The 19,072-nt window shown below is 43.2% G+C and overlaps 1 protein-coding gene across 1 annotated transcript in view; it reads right to left on the reverse strand.

The window, feature by feature from the left end:
• The window catches only part of GTF2F2 (general transcription factor IIF subunit 2), an 897,640-nt gene that overhangs the window by 87,617 nt on the left and 790,951 nt on the right, over positions 1–19,072 (reverse strand). The window contains exon 8 of the mRNA XM_069205408.1: positions 5,391–5,534. Within this exon, the coding sequence (XP_069061509.1) occupies positions 5,391–5,534 (144 nt within the window). The remainder of the gene's footprint in view (positions 1–5,390; positions 5,535–19,072) is intronic.

Consider the following 19,072-nt stretch of genomic DNA (forward strand, 5'->3'; position numbering starts at 1 on the left):
GCTTTAGCCAATCTCCTGCCAAAAGTAATAATGCTCCTGCTTTCCTGTGGTGATTGCGAATTATAATCGTGAGAGAGATTTAGCTTATTGGACTTTTATGAAAAACTAAATGTGGGTACTTGGCCGCAGAAAAATATTGAGCAAGTTATACCACAGAGACTAACAAGTAGCAATTAAAATGAAAATATATTTTAAGAAAACGTAGACTCACAAGCTAATGAAAAATAACCACTCTAAAGACTGTAGATAAAATAGCTATTATCTCAGGATCCATAGAATTACAAAAACAGAATTAAGGGCTTTGTCTTGTGGCCGAAGGAGAGCAAAGGCTACAAAGGAAATGGTGAATTTACAAATTCTACAACTATAATATTTTGGCAGGCAAGATGGGTGGGAGAATACAGAAGAAAGCTTGATTGCTAGAAATTGGGTCTCTGGTTGGCAGAGGTATGTACCCTGTCCAAGCAGGAACCACAATCCAAGTCAAGGTAAGTCACCAACACAACCTAAATGAACCTGTGCTCACCCCATGGATGCTTGGCGCAGAGCAGTCAGGCTTAAATTAAGTGTAAATGTGGGAAGTATTTGTGCAACACTTCAAACAGTAAAACAGCACACAAAAAGATAGCACATCTTGTTAGAAAAATACAACTTAATTTAGTGAACAAAATAAAACCAAAATGACAAAAATCCAATTAAGTAGAACTTGACATATGATTTTTTATCAAATAAACTAAAATGTAGGGCTTAAAAGCATAAAGCTCCAACCGGGGCAACCTGGTTGCACTGGACAGGGACAAATCTCGGTAGTCAGGCTGACTGCCATGGAGTATGGGTCCAATACAGGGACCAGCCATGGCCTGCTGAAAAAGTACCTTGTTTGCATCCACAGAGATGCCAGGAGCAGAGAAGGCGATGCGTTGTCATCGATCATTAGGATGTAGGTGATGCGTCAGCTCCAGTTCGAACAATGTTGAAGGTGCATCAGAAATGGAAGCGATGCACTGCGCCATTGTCCTCGATCCTCCCTGCAGCTGCAATGCGTTGCGTCAATGGAGAGCCCAAGAGGCGCAATGGTGTTGATTCTATAATGGAGCAGCATTTTTATCCACTTCCATGGGTCCAGGACTGGATTGGCACCACCTGACATGACTCACAGTGGCAGAGTCCAGGTGCTGTCTGTAGGAGTTAAGTTTGAAGTCTTTTGTGGCCCTCAGAATTCAGAAAACAGGAGGCAAGCCAGCAGGCCCTTGCGTTCACTCTGTTTTGGGTTCAAGTGATGTGGGTTCAGTCGTTCTCACCCAGGACAGTCAGACAGCAGGTCAGCACAGCAAGAAAACATTTCTTCTGGAGCAGCAGTCCAGCAGAATGGCAAACCTTGTAGCAGCACAGCAGTCCTTCCTGGAAGGCACAGTATCCACAGGTCCAGAAGTGTACTGAGTTGGTAGGTTCAAGGTCCAGTTCTTATACCCAGTGGTGCCTTTGAAGTGGGGGAGACTTCAAAGAAGGGCCATGGAGTGCACAGAGGTCCTCCATTCCTGTCCTGGCTCCAGACTCACTACAGGGGATTAAGCAGTCCTTTGTGTGGAGCATGACTCTGACTAATCAGGTGTAAGTGCAAGGCTATGCCCAGCTCCTCCCTCCCATCAAACCCAGGATGGCACATCAGGATGTTGATATCTCATCAGTCAAACCTATGTCCTTTGCATGTGGCTGTCTAGAGGGCATGCACAAAGACCAACTGTTACCTACCCCAGATGTGTATTGGGCACAGCCTGCAGGCACAAAGGGCTAAAGAACAGGAACATGCCAACTTTCTAAAAGTGGCATTTTCAAAATTTTAACCATTAATCTGACTTTACCAATTTAGAGGATTTATCATTACAATTCCATAGTTACACAACACAATAGATATACCCCTTCCCAGTCAGGAATTACAGCTTATTAACGGTAAAACGAATTCCCCATTGTTATCCTATGAGAGGGGTAAGCTTCAGTAGTGAAAAACAAACTTGACAGTTTTTCACTACCAAGACATGCATTTACACAGCACTTATGGGCTACCTAAGGTCAACCTTAGGGTGACTTATATGTAATAAAAATGGGAGCTTAAGGCTTGGCAATGGAGTTTTAAATGCCAAGTCGACATGGTAGTGTAACACTGCATTCAGGTTACAATGGGAGGCCTGGGCATGTTTTAAAGTGCTACTTAAGTGGGTGGCACACAGAGTGCTGCTGGTCCACTAGTAGCATTCAATATACAGGCCCTGGGCACATGCACTTTACTAGGGACTTATAAGTAAATTAAGTAGGCCAAGTAGGTATATACCAATCAAACCACGTTTTAAGAGAAAGTGCACAAGCACTTTAGTAGTGCTTAGCAGTAATAAAGTGCAGAGTCCTAAGGCCACCAAAGAACGAATTCAGCAAAACTGGAGGCAAGCCCGCAAAATGTTTGTGGGAAGACCACCCTAAGGTTGACAGGCCTAACATTGATTTCTGATGTTGAGGCCAGGGAACCCACACAAAGACTGTAGGAGACTAAATCATGGGAGCCAAATTCACCAATTTTCGGTCAACATCTGATACTATCATTGGCCTGCTGGGATACTCTGGCTTTCACACCCATGCCACAAGAGAATGATCATACAATCCCAGGACTCTGATCCATGGGCCATCCTAACAGTGTTTTTATTTATTTCAACATATTTTGGATTGGATTGTATTATCCTCCCTCTTTGTTCTCTTTACATTATCAAATTCCCTATCTAGTTTGCCTGCTTTTTCTCCTTTCATTTGCCTCTCTTTTGAACTCTTAACAGATTCTTTGACACCCCTGCTTTACTCCATCAATTCCTGACTCTCCCATTCTTTCACTGTCCATTGCCCTTTGTCATTCACAATACCTACATTATTTTATCTTCCCCTCCTTTATAAAACATAATTCTGACTCTCCTGCTCCTCTTCTCACTCTATCCTCTTTAGCTCTTCTGTCCATCCTTCTTAGGTTTGCGACAGCCAAGGCCTTTTGATTTTACAAGAATTATATGTATAATAATGTACTTACTAAAAGCCCCTTTCAGTTGGCTCTCTTCATCAATTGGTCTACTGTTGCATCATTCATATTTTGCTTCCACCCACTACACAATATGATAATGGGTCAGCCCACTTCACCACTGGCTAAATTTACTTTGAGTGACTTCATTTTTCTATTTTACAAGGAGCACAGCCACTCACAATCCTTCATTGCCAGTATTTTTGGTTTTAATGTATTATTAATTTAGTGTTGCCTTAGTGTTTAAAGCCTGGTGTGATAGCAGGACGCTTTCTACCAACTTTGAATGCTGCTTTGATGTAAGCACAGGGCACATTAGAGCTTTATCAGATCCTGTCTCCTGCTAATGCACTTGTGAATTCTTTTTTGGAGTGAACTTTTTTTATCTGACTACTGCTATTTCTCTGCATATCAGAGTGTTTATATTTGAGACTGTTCTTCATTATGTTAGCCTCTATTTAGTATGAACGCAAGGAAGTGCACTTATAACTGCACTACTGTTTGCCATGCTGGTATGCATTTTGAGGACTACAAATATATTTGTAAACCAATTTACTCCGTATGCCCTGCTAATATGGCTTTCTAGTTTGCTTCAGTGCTCGTGTGCCATGCTTATATAGACATTTTACAATTAGATTATTAAAATGAAGTGATGCCTTTTCTTCTATCTATTAACAATCCTATCCATTTATCGCTATCTTATCCACCTCATCCATCTAACTCTATCTTAACAACTCTACCCAGCTACCTTTGAAACTCTATCTTTGCAAATCTGTCTATGAACCAGTCTTAGCTGTCTGTCTACCTGTTGATCGCTCTGCCAGGCTACATATCCATCTATCTCTAGCTTGGCAACCTTATCTATCAATATAACTCTAACCTATCTATCTATTATAAACATTTACAAAAACAATGCAAACATTTTTTTTTTACAAAGGCATGAGACTGGCATCCAACATCTGACAATTAGATTTTTTGGACTGGTGTTAGTCAAGACCTTTGGATTCTACTAAAATAATGTGTAGAACATAGTTACGGGATTTCAACCAAAGGTAACTTATTAGTCAGTTGTGTCATTCATGTTTTTCTTCCACCGACTCTAGCATGCATCGTTGGTTAATGGGTCAGCCCACTTCATTGGCTGACTTCACTGTGAGTTACAGCATGATACCCTTCCATAAGGATGCCACTCACACAAAAAGTAGCTGCCTTCAGCAACAGGGTCTACTATGGTAATGAGTGTGGTTTTTTGGGGTTTTTTTTTTTAGATCAAAAACATTTTTCCCTCAAACTGTTATTACTTTTACCTGATGAGGGCCTGGCAGTTTCTGTGACGAAGTTCTGCAAAATCCATCAGGAAAAAAAAACAGGAACTAAGGCTGGCAGCTAACACCAGTTATTTAAAAAAAAAGAGGGGCAATACTTTTTTCTTTGGGTCTTTAGCATCACATAATCAATTACTAAATACGTCCTTGTTAGGAGAACATTTACTGCAGTGCAGAGGTCTCACGATTCCTTGTTGTAGGCATGAATAACTCATCCAGCGGTTTTTTTCATGGCACTGTGGGATTTGTAATCCTATTTATTACATTTTAAAATCAGAATTACACCGCAGATTAAAAACTGGTCCATCTGAACTACTCAAGCTTTGGCAACTTGAGAGCTCTTTGAATGTTTTCACTAAAGTGTGGAGAGTTATGATTTATTAATAGTATGCTAAGTGCTTCTCTAACTAGGTATTGTTATTATCTATCTACAACTCGTGTTCTCCAGCACTCTCGGCAGGTAAACGCCTTGATAACAATATCAGCTCCTTTTATTCAGAAGGGTGTGTATTTCGAAAAAGAAAATCCCAGCAATCCGCCAACTAAATTGCCCCATCAAATTTGGTAGCAGAGCTGCACTAGGCGCCCTTTCGTTATTCAGTGCCTTGGCTGCTCATGCAACAATTAAGGTGAAAGGCAACTGTCACTTTGCTACAAAAGGGCTCGTCCCACTGCCCCAAAAATAAAATATTGGTCGTCGATGTTGGTGCGCAAACTCATAATTACCCATCACATTAATAATCTTCCTGAAGTCAGACTTACGAATATGCAAGTACACTGGTTTGGACGATCACAAATAAACCTGTTTGTAAGTCATTTTCTATTAGTGATTCTTTATTGAAAGGCACTGTGGCTGCTGACATCTGAAACACTTAATTTTATTACATGGTGCAGGATTCGAACAAAATAGTACCACTACCTGTGGAAAGACGTGGTAACTGGAAGTGGTTCCAAACAAAGCAAGTAAGATTACAAGGAATCTATACACACTGCAATGGGATCGTACGTACCACAGGCTGTTTTGTGATGTCCACCAGATCCTTAATGGTGTAATATTGGTGCTTTTCAAATGCTGAAAACAACATATTCAGAACTTGCTGCTTCTCTGCCCGAGCACGTTTTCCCTCTTCTTTCTTTCTCCTTTCACTCTCAATCTGTAAATCAGAAATAAATTATTTCGTACGGCATATATAAATCAATTTACGGTTACCTACTTTTAGGTGTACATCGTTTATAATACATTCTACTTTCTATTTAAAAAAAACACAACATTTTATTATTTTTCAATCAACAGTGTGCCCAACAATGGGGCATAGTATAAAGCACATCAGTGGCACACATGTATACATAAGACGCCATCACATATTAAGAAAAAGAAAACAGCAACCAAAACAACAGTATCCACCTTAAACGGTACGGTCATTTTGCTTGGCATTCTCGGCATCCACAATATTAATACAGTTCAAGGAATACAGTCACTTGTCTAGCTCCTTTTGTCCTTTTCCTCAGTGCCCCCTTATGTCTTCAATGCAGTATTATGTAGTCTTCAGAGGTGTATACCAGCGTCGCTCGTTAGCTGGTTTACTTGCTTCCTTCGTTCGCTCCCCACATCCCCTGGGTTCATTCACCATGGCCCTGAGTGTCTCCTCCTGTTGCCCCCCCCCCATTACCCCCACTTGGTAACAATTGTGGGTTCCCGTTCGGTACGAGTTCCGTGTCCTGGGTTTGCGTATCCCCTTCCTCTCCCATTTTGTGTGCAAATTCTCTCCGGTGGCTCCGGTCTCTAGGTCCTCCTGCAACTCGTGGTCCCTACGGGTGAGTTTCATATGTACCTCTTCGGCGATAGCCCACTCGTCCACACCCCTTCACCACAGCGCGAGGAAGGGGGCTCTGACACCCAACCATCCTATGGCCACTCTCATTCTACTTCTTAATTAAATTTCGCTGCATATCAGTTATGAACAAGAAACTATAATGAAGACAATGCCCTTAAACTGCTAACTAATTTGAGGTTTAAGTGTTGTATTTCATTGTATGGTAATCTAGTCCCTTGGTTATAAGGAAAACAATGGAAGAAAGACCAAGGGCAGTCAGACTTGAGCAGGATAACTCAGTTGCTGCCTGTGTGATTCGCCCTCTAGGGGCGACACTGTGCACAGTTAATTTTACGAAGTCTGATTCTGCACTGAAGCCAGGGTTCCAGAGTTTGGGGAACTACACTACCATGTACTGACCGTCAAGCAGCACACGACAGGACTGAACGAATATCACTGCATAGTATTCAGTACAAATCAACTTTTGAGGTCAAATTCACAATTCATCCTGAAGCATGCCTGCACATAGAAAGCCTAAATTAGGAGGTTAGGTGTCTTGACAGACTTTTTTTTTTAATAAACAATATTTTAATGGTTTCCATAAGCATCTAGCTAATACAATAAGCAGAAACACTGCATCCTGACCTAGCCCTCATCTCCCCACCCGATCCCATGTGCAGCAAATAACACATGTAAAACAACATTTTAAGGTTCAATCTCCAGTGTGGAAGACAGCCTTAATATTCCCATCACTTGCTCCAAATTGTATGGAATTTCCAAGGACATCCAGGGCAATATAGACAGTTTTTTCGTGCTTGGCACACCAGTCCATTCCAGACCACTACAGTTTCAAGCTAGGTGGTTGTGGCAATTTCCAGGAGAGTGCAATGTCTCTTTTGGCTATTGGGGCTGCTAACCTCACAAAGCGTTCTGTCCCACCAAACTCATCTAGAAGACCTGTAGGGCCATCTTTGGGGTAAGCATGACTGGTCTATTTAAAATTGCAGAGAGGATGTCACCTATGCAGGACCAGTACTGCTTGATCACAGGACACTGCCAGACCATGTGGAATAAGTTTGCTGCGGGAGAGTGACACTGAGTACATATGGGCTCAGAGAGAATACATGCATGCTAGAGTCTTTGGGGCTTCATGCAGATTTGATGCATGTAGTATAGATGGATTAGTCAGAGCCTTGCAGTCACAAGCTCCATAGGTGCCATACAGGTCTCGTGCCATTCAAGTTTTTCCAGCTCGTCCACCCATCCCTTCCATCTTCGCTTGAGCGGATCTAATGTCTCCGGGGTGTTACAAACAAGGGTCCGATATAGCTGGCAGATACCCTCTTGACACAGCCCTCCAAGCAACAGTAGCGCCTCAAAGGAGCTGAAATGCGGCACATCCAGTGAGCGGGTGCTGTTGCGACATAGGGCATGGTGCTGTTGTGGGTTTCTGTGGAACTGAGTGTGGGAAAGGGTAATCTGAGTTTGGAGGTCAGCAAAGGAGTAATGGAATGGAAGATCCATGCCACATATCTCCTAATACTGTAATGCTGATACCATCCCAATGGCGAAAACTCTCCAATCGGGCCACATGGTCCACCAAGTGTCCCTTCCAAAGGGGGGTTTGCTGAGATAGGCACCTATCCAAGCCAGTAAATCATGTTGCTGCCCTCCACACCAGGAATATCATGCTGGTGACCTCTGGGAGAGTAAGGGGGACTGGATGGCCATATAAGTAATGCATCATCCCATCGAGACCAAGGTAGGACAATTCAAGTTGGTATGCCGGGTTGATCCACCCACCGGTCAGCCAATCATTACTTTATAACCAGTAAATGAGACTCCCTGTAGTGCAAACGGATGTCCACCTCACCAAGGCTACCCTTATATACCGAGTGGCGACACTTGGCCTGAGTGATGCAGGGGAGGCGTCCCCTCCAGAAAAGGCCAGAAAGAGTGCTACCCACTCGCTAAACCATGTATTGGGGGTTTGGAGCAGGAAGTTCTGAAGAATATGGAGGAACCGTGAGAGTATCATCATTTTGATCAATGCAACTCTGCCCAAGTTGTGAAGAGGGAGATCCTGCCACGCAGCTAGGCTATTTACAGTCCCCTTAATAAGGGGAGTAAGGTTAAGAATGCGAGTGAGCTCCAGTATTTTGGAAATGTGGACTTCTAAGTATCTGAAGCTTATGCGGCAAACAGCTATACCGGACTGCCAGTCAAGTGAAGTGTGGTTCCCCTAAAGAAATGAGGAGTGACTTCCCCTTGTTTGTACAAAGTCTGGAACTTCTTTGAAAAGTTGGAGCATACAGGGCCAGAAACCACAGGGTCGGCAAGAAACAGGAGGACATCATCTCCATATAGTGAATCCTGTCCTCCCATACTCCGCTCCACTTCATCTCCATCCCCGCATCTGGGCATCACAGCAGATTATTCAGGCCAAGGGTTTGATGGTGCAAGCAAAGAAGTAAAGAAAGGGGGCACCCCAGCCAGGTCCTTGCCGAATTTGGAATTTGCGAGAGAGTTAGCCATTGACAAGTACCTTGCCCTTTGGCTGTGAATACAGAAGTGCCACCATGGGACGGAAGCGAGGTCCAAAGCACATCTGGAGTAGCAGCAGTAAGCCAAGGAGATCCAGTCGATGGTGTTGAAGGCTTTTTCAGAGTAGGCAAGCAACAAAGCTGCCACCACTGTGACCTCTCCAACATTGGCCAGAGCTACATGTAGCCGATGACTACAGTGTCTAGTGCTGCAGTCTGGCATAAACCCACACCGATTGGAGTGGATCATGGAGTGGAGGGCTGGCTGCAGCCAGGTCAGCAAAATCTTGGTGTATATTTTAATATCTGTGTTAAATAAGGAGATGGTTCAATAGGAAGCACGGTCTGTTGATGGCTGGTCCGATTTAGGGATGACGACGATGGTTGCAAGGTTGTGCTCTGGAGTGAAGTGACTCTGCACCTGAAGTGGGGTTACACTATCTCAGAGTTTAGAGTAGTATTCGAGAGGGAAGCAGTCTGGGCCGGGGTCTTATAGATTTTCAAATCGAGAGTCGCCACCTAGGTTTCATCTTCTGTGATTGGTGCATCTAGGGTCTTTTGTTGGAGTTGTGTCAGATGGAAAAGTGGCATGTCAGAGAGCAGTGGTTTGGCAAGTTCAGGGGAGGCCGTGGCTGACAGGCATATAGATGCTCATAATAATCTACGAACACTGTTGCAATATCTTCCCATGTTGCGACCGAGGACCCTTCGCTTCTTCAAGGGTGGGAAAAAGTTGGGAGTTGACATTTCCATTGGCTAGCCTATAAAGAAGCACACTACTTTGATCCCCATACTCTTAAATACTTTGGGTAGAGGCATGCTAACATCATGGAAAGCCAGGTCATGTAGGGACGTCTTACCTATCTCTAATTGTTGAGTAAGTGATTAATTCGCATTTGTTGCTACCTCGGTCTCTGTCCCGAGTATGTGGATTTCTGGTTCTGTAATCTGCTGGTGTCTGTCTCTATCTATGCACCTGAGATACACCTTAGCTATTCCCCGTATTGTGGGTTTACTTGCCAATCAGTGTATCAGCCTTCGGAACCATTCCCTCACTGGACTCAAAACAGAACGCGATTCCTCCGACAGGTTATCCACAAGCCCTTCATTCTATGAGGAACCAGGCTTTCAGATGCCACATGGATTTTTTATGACGCAATGGAGCCCTGAGAAGAAGCAGTAAGGGGGAGTGGTCGGGATGCAGCAGGGGAGCAAGCTGGCTCTTGATGCAGAAGATATGTCCACGGCCAGGAGAAATATGCAGTCAATGTGACACATAGTTTTCATAGACGCCAAGATAAGAGTATAAGCTCTCACCTGCAGACTTTACACCCTCCAAACATCACAGAGCCCCAGGGACTCTGCCCAGGCGTCAAGAGTCTTGGAACGGGTTTGACGGTCTTGCGAGAAACAGACAAACATTCAGGCCTGGATTTGAGACAGCGTTAAAGACCCCCTCCCCAAGGAGTGACACCCTGTATGGTAAAGTGACGATCACTCAGGTCAGGTCTCATGGAGTCTGCCCATGCAAATGGGGAAATATGTACATACTGAGCATATTACATGATTTTCCTTCCAGAGTCCCAGTCACCCCACGTATCGACCCAGGAAGTTGTGGAAGATCTGAGTAACCACTAAAGGAAAGTTTTTGTGAAGAAGAATCGCTGCCCCTCTGGACCCTCTAGTAAAGCTGCATGGGAATGTGCATAGAGTACTTAAGAGATGCGTCTCTTGCAGAAGGAAAACACCTGGTTGATGGCAGCGAAGAAGCTTGAGGACTGCAGTTCACTTAATACGGTCTAATAGGCCATTTATGTTCCATGAGACAAGACTAAGCTCCATGGTAGGAATGGCCCGGGGAAGCAAGCGAGTCCACGACAGACAGTGCAGCGAGTGACACAAGGCATATGCGGGAACAATCAGAACAAAGGAAAACAAAAAATAGAAAGCAAAACCTCATTCAATATTTCCCAACAATAGCATCCTCCCACTCCGCACTTCCACTCTTGAAGCATCCGTCAACCCTATGCCCCTCAACAACAGAAACAATAGACACATTGAAGTATTTTAGGTAGACCTTCCCCTATGTAGGATCTATATGTATAAGTCAAAAAATAGGAAAGGCGTCCAGGGATAGTACATATCAATGGCAGGGGTGTGGAGAGATCACATAGGAGCTGTAAGAAGATCTCCCTCATCAGAGGCAACTTCGTCAGTGGGCTCCAGTGCTTCTGCAGGTTTCAGGGAAGAGAGGGGTCTCTCAACCTCCATCTGGGTCTGCCTCTGTGGAATCAGCAAAGCATCTGCATCACCCCCAATGTTTGCATTTGGGATGATTTCAGGCCTGAAAATGGGTGACAGTTGAGTTCAGAGGGTATGGAACCCCTTGGGTAGCACCGTCTGGGGGATCGTATCGCTGAAGTGCTTGTTTTTCCGTCACTCATTCCCAAGCTGCCTCTGGAGTGTCAAAGAAGTGGAAGCGGGATCCATGGATGACCTATAGACATGCCAGGAAGAGCAGCATATATTGCAAAGACATAAGTCTGAGCTTCTGTTTGACAACATCGAAAGACTTGCGCTGCTGTTGTGCAGGTTTCTACTCTATGTAACTGAAAATGATCCACCATCGTGACTCATATAGTGTTCGCCTTAGTACGGTAGTGTTTTAAAAAGTGCACACCCCCCACCAACAACCAACGAATACAGGTAAGGAATAGTGAGGTGAAGCACCATTTTACTGTGGAGTCCTGCAAACTGCTACCAACCCTAAAGGCATGCAAACAAAGGGTAATAGAATACTTGTCTTTGGCTGCAGCCCTGGGACCGAGCCATGGCTGTCAGGACCTCAGGGTTCCTCTCCTGATGTAACCTTAGGTTCCACAGCATTCTCCTTCCCCCAGGGCGTTTGCACTTCGTCTGCATTGTCCATGTCCCCTTGTTCTCCCGACTGGAGTTGCACCTCGCTCCGTGCAGCTCTTGTTAACAGCGTGCCTTTTTCATCCTTCTCTGGCATCTTCGCCTCTCCAATTTTTTCCTGCTCCAATTTTGTTTTCAGGTGTACTGCGATGGTCCTTTCAACTCCGTTGCTCTCCCCTCGTCCTCGGCAACATCGCTCAGCAGATATGCGTCCCCTTTGTGGTCTAGCATGCTGCCTGCTTGACATGTCAGGCTCTGTTTGTGGGTCATATTGGAATTCCCGGCGGCAACCATTCAAGGAGCTGAGGTACTTAATGGTCTATACGAGACAGGGTTTCACCTACAAGCCGATGTATCCAAACTTTTCATACATTGGCAAAACCAAGAGAGAACAACAATATCAACAGTAACAAGTGTGACGCTCGCTTCTGGGTGGGAGAGACCTCCCTATTGATGTAGAGAGAGTAATACAGGAAGCAATATAAACAACAACAATGATCTTGAGGAAACATGAAGAGAGCGAGGGGGTTTACCTTATGGAATATGTGGGGAGCGTCTCAATAGGGCCTGTAATATTGAAAGTATCTAGGATTGGGAGGGATAGCACCCACAGGTTTAGTCTGCGTAGTCAGCAGCCATGGAAGGGCCAAAATGAAGACACATTAAGGAGGAGGAGGCTGTAACTTGTTGAAAAGCTTTTGGACATATGTGTTCCAGAGCATGACAGCACCCACTCCTCACCTAATGGAACAGACGACAAAGCATCCAACTTCTGCCACCACCCATGTATGTGTCACACAAAGCCACACTAAAACCTTAGGTGCCTGAGTTGCCTTGCATGGCTGTCACCCTTTTAAATGTTAACGTTAAGTTTACTCTACTTAAATAGTGTTTAGAGCTTTTTAAACGTTTAGTGATTTCCAGTAAGCAAAGTAACGGATCAGGGGATAATTGTATGTCAATCACTGCAAAGGGGTGTTCCAGTACTTGGGTCTAGGTACATGTCAGTGGTGGGAATTTCCAAACCATATGCAAAAATGTGACGATGGCATGTCCGCATCTGGGACAGGTAGGAGGAGTCCCCAAGAACATCACATGGAATCAGTGTCGGGTTAGGTAGGTCTGATGGAGATAATTAAATTGTGTACATTTAAGGCGTGCATTCTGGGACACCTGTTTGATGTGACCTAGCATCATTGTACATTGTGTGACTGTAAAGGTAATGCCCAGATCTGCCTCCCATCTAGATTTCCCCCTAAGTGTTCGGTTCACACCTGGTGCCAGGAGAGCCACATAAAGAAAAGATATAGCCTTCCGACCCACCCCATTTCTAAGGAAGCAGTGCAACCCTTGATGATGTGTAGGCTCAGTGTCTCCCATTGACCACATGCCCCTAACTATTCAGAGCGTGGTAAGTCAGGAACAAACCGGCTCCCAGGCCACAGGCATCCTGAGGTTTCTGAAATGATTGTATAGACCCATCTTCGAAAAGGTCGCCTAACTGGAGCAGTCCCTCCTCCTACGATGAAGTGGGATTGTGACCTTCCAAGAGCAATCTTGTGGCTGGTAGGTCCAAAGAGGGAGCTGTAGTGCATATGGAGGCACCAATCATCCTGGCTGCATGTATCTATTCAATACCACTTTGGCCACGCACGATGGCCAGTGCTAAGATTATGGGTGAGCAACCCTTCCTAGTATCCCTCCAGATTGAGAAAGAGTGCGAGATGTAACCTCCCATGCACACTCGGAGCCACATATAATAATTTGATATACTTCACCTACTGACACTGATTGCTAAATTGGAGGTGTGATATACACACCACTACTGCCTATTTTGCACATATTATAATTCCAACTGGAACAGCAAGAAAAATGATGGAACAGTTAGTAACATGATGGTGTCACGCACTCCCTGAATCACCATAAATGTCCTTGTTAATAGGGCATTTAGCCCTCATACTGCAGAATGCTTTATTAGCATTGTAACTTGTAACCTGCTGCACTGGGCTGTGCCTACCACCTTGCTATTGGCTTCAGCCAAACAGGCATTTAATGGGAAGTATAGGTTTGTGAGTCACGCTTTAAAGAACCAAGTGGCTTTAGTTATGTTTCTCTCTAAAACCTATTTACACTAGTTTGTCATGAACAGCAGCTCTTTCTGTATAAAGTGAATCAACATACTTTGTAATCCTACACGATAATAACATACTTATAGTATCATAACAGAAGACCAGACCCAAATCTAGACGTGCACCCAACAGACAGGCCGAAGATCTCATTTTCCTTTCTCCATTTATTTTGTTTCAACAGATGTTACTATACAATGTTGGAAAACGGAGACTACGTATAGCGAATAAAAAGGAAAAATAAAAGAAACCACTACCACTTACCACTGGTATTTGGTCGTGTCTGAGATCCAAGCTTACACAGAGTAAAATGAAATCAAAAGCATGGACACAATCACTTGTTAATCTCCCCATCCCCTTCCAGCCGCTGGAGCAAATAAAGTGCAGGATAAGTGGATGGATCTTAACTAGCTGAGTGCAAAAGAACCCACATAACATACAATATTGACAGGCACCTGTACACTGAAAATGAAGGCTTTTGCGATGGTGTAAAAAGCAAGATGGATTCACTTAGGTACACCCTCACATAGCTATGCTGCATTGAGAAAATGGTCTATGAAGTCTTTTGCAATGATGACAGCAAGAAATACTGTACCCCCTAGCCATGCCAGACCAGGCTTGTCACTTTATTTGGAAATGCATCACCACACAGCCCTACCGCTCCCGAGTTATGGCTGAGTGAGCGATATTCTGATCTCCTGGGCCAATCGGGTATCAAGCACAGGAAAACTCTTGTTTTCTTTGAGTGCTTGATGCTCCACTTTGCTTCTCTGTTGCCTCACAGTCATTCTTTTTCACAGACTTCTGTTCTCTCTTCTATATTAAATATGGTTCAACTGGGGTGAGGGGGTCCTTTCTAGGTTTGGCTTCTCACCATCAACGTAGGACCTTGTTCCCCTCTGGCAAAAACCATATGCATGTTGGCTGAGTGGTTAACTCAGATTTTGAGTTATCACATCGTCATAGACAATACTCACAGGGACAGGCACTTTTGGCAGGGACACACTACACTAAGGAAAGTTTTTCTGGATTCTTATTACTGGCCCTTTTCCTTAACTTACAACGAATTCGGTTTAGGATGTAATTGCCCATTCAGGTCAGTTCCTTCTACATGTTAAACCCCTGCTGAGCTGGCCCACCGACAGGGTATTAGCAGGAAATGTTTAGGAGAGAATGAGATCAAAATAATCTCTAAACTCTTCAAAGCTGGTCCTAGTACTCGGTTGATAGATAAAATTGCTAAGTTTGAATACTGTACTCAATTAAAAGCTTCAATTTTTCCAAATACATAACAGTATCAACGAATAATATTGATCACTGTCACATTAATATGGAATAGATGGTCCCTAATCAAAGATTATTTCGCCTGACCTCACTTCATGACTTAGAACTACAGTTACATCAGTCTAGTGTTATCGCTACTTACCTGCCAGATTTTGAGTCAGGGTGAAGCTGTTAAAAAGTGCAGACGAGAACTTCCACAAACGGTGTATGATGGCATAGGATGCACCACTTGCCACCAGGAACATCACAAAGGTCAGGCCAGACAGAAACCACTTCATGCTCAGCATTAACACAAAAGCAAAGAGCAAGTTGTTCTGGGAACCTTTCTAAAGAGGGAGCACATATGCAAAACTGCTTCCTCAAGACCAGCTAATCTGCATGAAACATAGGACAATAATCCTCAATGCTGCATGTTCTTTACAGTCCACTTTGCTTTCCCTTACCCTCCAAACATTCCGGCCTGAAAAATTGACGTTTTCTCTAAGAAAACCTTTGAATCTAGTGCTATTAGAATTAATTTCCAGGTACCTAGGACACATGACACAGATTATAATGGTCTTCTTGCATGCCACCTTTGACAAAGAATTGCTCTGCTTTACACTGATACTAAACACTAGAGTTGCTTGATATATCAATTGCATATCCCCCTTTGTGAACTTTTCCTAGTTTGCTCTGAAGATTAGTTGTCAGCTATGCAAATGTCCATTTACATACCATAGCATAAGACTTCCTACAGACAACATTTATGTTGGGCCCTTCTGGCCTTGTCCAGTGACAAGTCAAGCACAATTGACCGCACTCACTTGTCGTGATGATTACCTAAAGATTTTGATCTTCAACAATTACAAGAAGAATTAGTTAGAACACCATTGTTAATGTACCACTGAATGTACCTCATAGGACTTCATGTATATATTAATTTCTCTCTGTATCATTACTTTTGATTGCACACATACATGCCGCTTGCAGTTGGGCTTTGAAACATTATTGTGTAATCAGCCAAACACTAAGAACTGCACTATTGTTTAGATGTATCAAGTGATATGAAAGTAAATTAAGCGTGATCAGATTTTGCTGTTTATGGTCTGATAAATGAACTGATTATTCATTGCTGAAGGTTTTAGATTTATAACATTTTTTATATTATGCTGAAACCTACACAGGCAGAGGAGGTGTATAACTTGTTAGACTGTTTAATTGTTCACTATGGGGAAGAACAAGTGTAATCCCTTATGCGTAAATGTGTTTAAATTGGACCCATTGGAACCATTGTTCCTTATGCAAAAGCGGGATTCCTAAAGATTGAGGAAATTGCCTTTTGACCCGGGATTGCTTTTACCATGTGGAAAAGTGGATGAGGTGTAACTAGCACTACGTGAACAGAGTTAAAACTGGGATCTTGCTTACGGGTTTGGGAGACCTCAGGATGCTCCTACTGATTTCCTAAAATAATTGTGCTTTTCTGGTTCTCTGGTACATACTCAGGAATACTGGGGTCAACTTTGATTTACAGTTGTCTTTCATCCAATGGGTAATGATTGTGAACAAAGATGTGTCTTTCCTCCAAATTAATCTTTTTTTCACACTGGCACTCTTGTCAGCAACTACTTCTACACTGTCGATGGTGGCCTTCCACAAAAGATAATGATCAAGTTTAACCAAGCCCAAACCTTTGCAGCATGACTCAATTTTAGCTTCAGAAGAAGTGATCATATCTCATCTACATCGTCAGTTCACTCACTGTTAATTAAATAGTGGGACAAAATAAAAATCACTTTTCCAGTCCATATTGCCTTGTTCAGCAAAAAATATATTTGTACAAACTGTCTCAGTCATACAACCTGATCATCCAGCCTGCCATGCAACCTTTTAATATTTCCTCATACTGATCCTGCCAAGAAACAAACAACTTGAGGAAGATCCTTTCACTCGCAGAGCTCCATCCATTACAAAGCCCTTCTACTGCCTATAGCACACTGACATGGTCTTCGGGAAGTTACTACAAATTGAAGTCAAAAAGCCTACAGAACGGAGTATGTAGAAGCCCACAATCTGTTAAGCCTCTAAGAGGTTTACATCCATGTGGCTGCACTAGCACTATATAAAACACCATCATAGACAAGTGCTAGTGAAACCTTTTTTTTTTATACTACAGACATTAAGCATCAAGCTCCAGAGCCAGTGGGGAGCATCAGTTGTTAATTCTTTCAAGTTGTGAGGGCTCATCAATAACAAAATGGTAGTCTAACTCAAACCATCTACTAAAATGCACTGGTTTAGTTGTATGGAATTTAATGAAGCAGTGGTCATTCTCATTTCTAAAGTTTATAAAAGTGTGTAAAATGAGATCAGGCTCTAAGTGAAGGGACACTGGTGTCCCCTAACTGACCTTCCGGGAGAGGCTCTCCTGCACAGACTCATCAGCTAGAGCCTTAGGCAGCAGTGACTGGCAACTGTGATGAGCAATACCCCCTTTGCCCCCCAACACCCTTTCTTTGGCTGATACTATGACTGACAAACAGGGAGCCAATGTGACTGGTGGGAGGTTCAAGTAGTGACACAGAAGTATCAGAAGGGGAAAACACTGCCTAAGAGCAAGAGAAATGGGAGAGTGAATATAAGACGGACAACTAGGACAGCAAACTAAATATAAAAAACTGTCCACATGAGGCATGTTTGATACTGTGCCCATTTTAGATTAGGTTTTCATTTTCTTCTATGTGGTTATGTTAACATTTTTACCTCTAGCTTGCATAGTAGTGTAGGCTGCTTACATAACTGAAAAATAAACGTAAGGAATGAATGAAGAAAAAACAGGAAGAGAAAGAAGGGTGCAACAAAACGGGTCGAGTGAGCAATAAAGGAAAGCAGATCATTTTAAATGGAAGATAGAATGGAATAAAATATTGAAAATTAAAAAATGTAAAAGAAGGCATATAAGAGGTAAATTAAAATAATGTCCAGCTGCCCTGACACTCCTCAACATCCTGCGACAGAGTTTGCATCTGCCTTATCAAAACTCACTTCCATTCTCACACACACACCATTGTATCACTGTATTTCTGCAGGTCAAAGCAATATCCGTTAAAAGCGTTAACAAAATCAATAGCTTTGGACCTTGTAAAGTGCATGCACACAAAGACACACCACGCAAGGAACTCAAATTCATACTGCTAGCCTCAGACATAGGCATATCCCTCGTGCTGCAATCGCTCAGGCACATGCCTCAGCCTGCATTCACGCAAGCACAACTTTCAAGCTGTAGACCACTTACCCGGCACTCAAAGAAGACAATGTTAATCCTGCATTTTCACAGGCAGACCCCCTCACAATGCACTCGTAGCAGCTAACCCACATTCACACAAGCATAATGCTCAAGCACAAGTACACCGTTAACTAGGAAGGATAAACTGTTGCATAAGAGGCACAGGTTGAGTATGTGGTGCATCGGCCATTCAAAGCTGCAGAGGCAAACTACATAGAATCCTGCATGTCTACTGAGGTTATCTAATCTCCCATTTGCCACACTTTGACCAGCACTGCAGACTATGTGAGTCTAATCTTCGTGGATTTTTTCGAGGAAAAGTCACCAATAGCATCAACAGAATACAAACGTGTCCCACTTGCCTTCTAAAAATGAAGGTGGTTGTTTTCTTTGTAGTGAAAGTTTATGGTAAAATAAATACAGAAAGGGACAAAAGACAGCTTGCATTTGCAAGAGCCCTCCTGCATTCTTCCTTACACAGAAATAGTGGGAATAGCACCTGTGACCTTTTTTCTGGTATGTAGGCAGCCTTGATTAGCACTAATAATAGAAGCCCATATACCTCAGGGTTACATTTTTATAGAGCACAATTTCACTGAAATGCACCCTGATGCGAGGAACCAGAAAATAATGAAAAACAACAACAAAGGAGCGTGTTTTAAGGACACACTTGAACTGACAGAAATTAAAGACGTAGGTTCTAAAGGCAAGATATTCCAAAGCAGGGGATTCAATACCCAGAAA

Source organism: Pleurodeles waltl, chromosome 8 (assembly GCF_031143425.1).
Source record: "Pleurodeles waltl isolate 20211129_DDA chromosome 8, aPleWal1.hap1.20221129, whole genome shotgun sequence".
Classification (NCBI taxonomy): Eukaryota; Metazoa; Chordata; class Amphibia; order Caudata; family Salamandridae; genus Pleurodeles; species Pleurodeles waltl.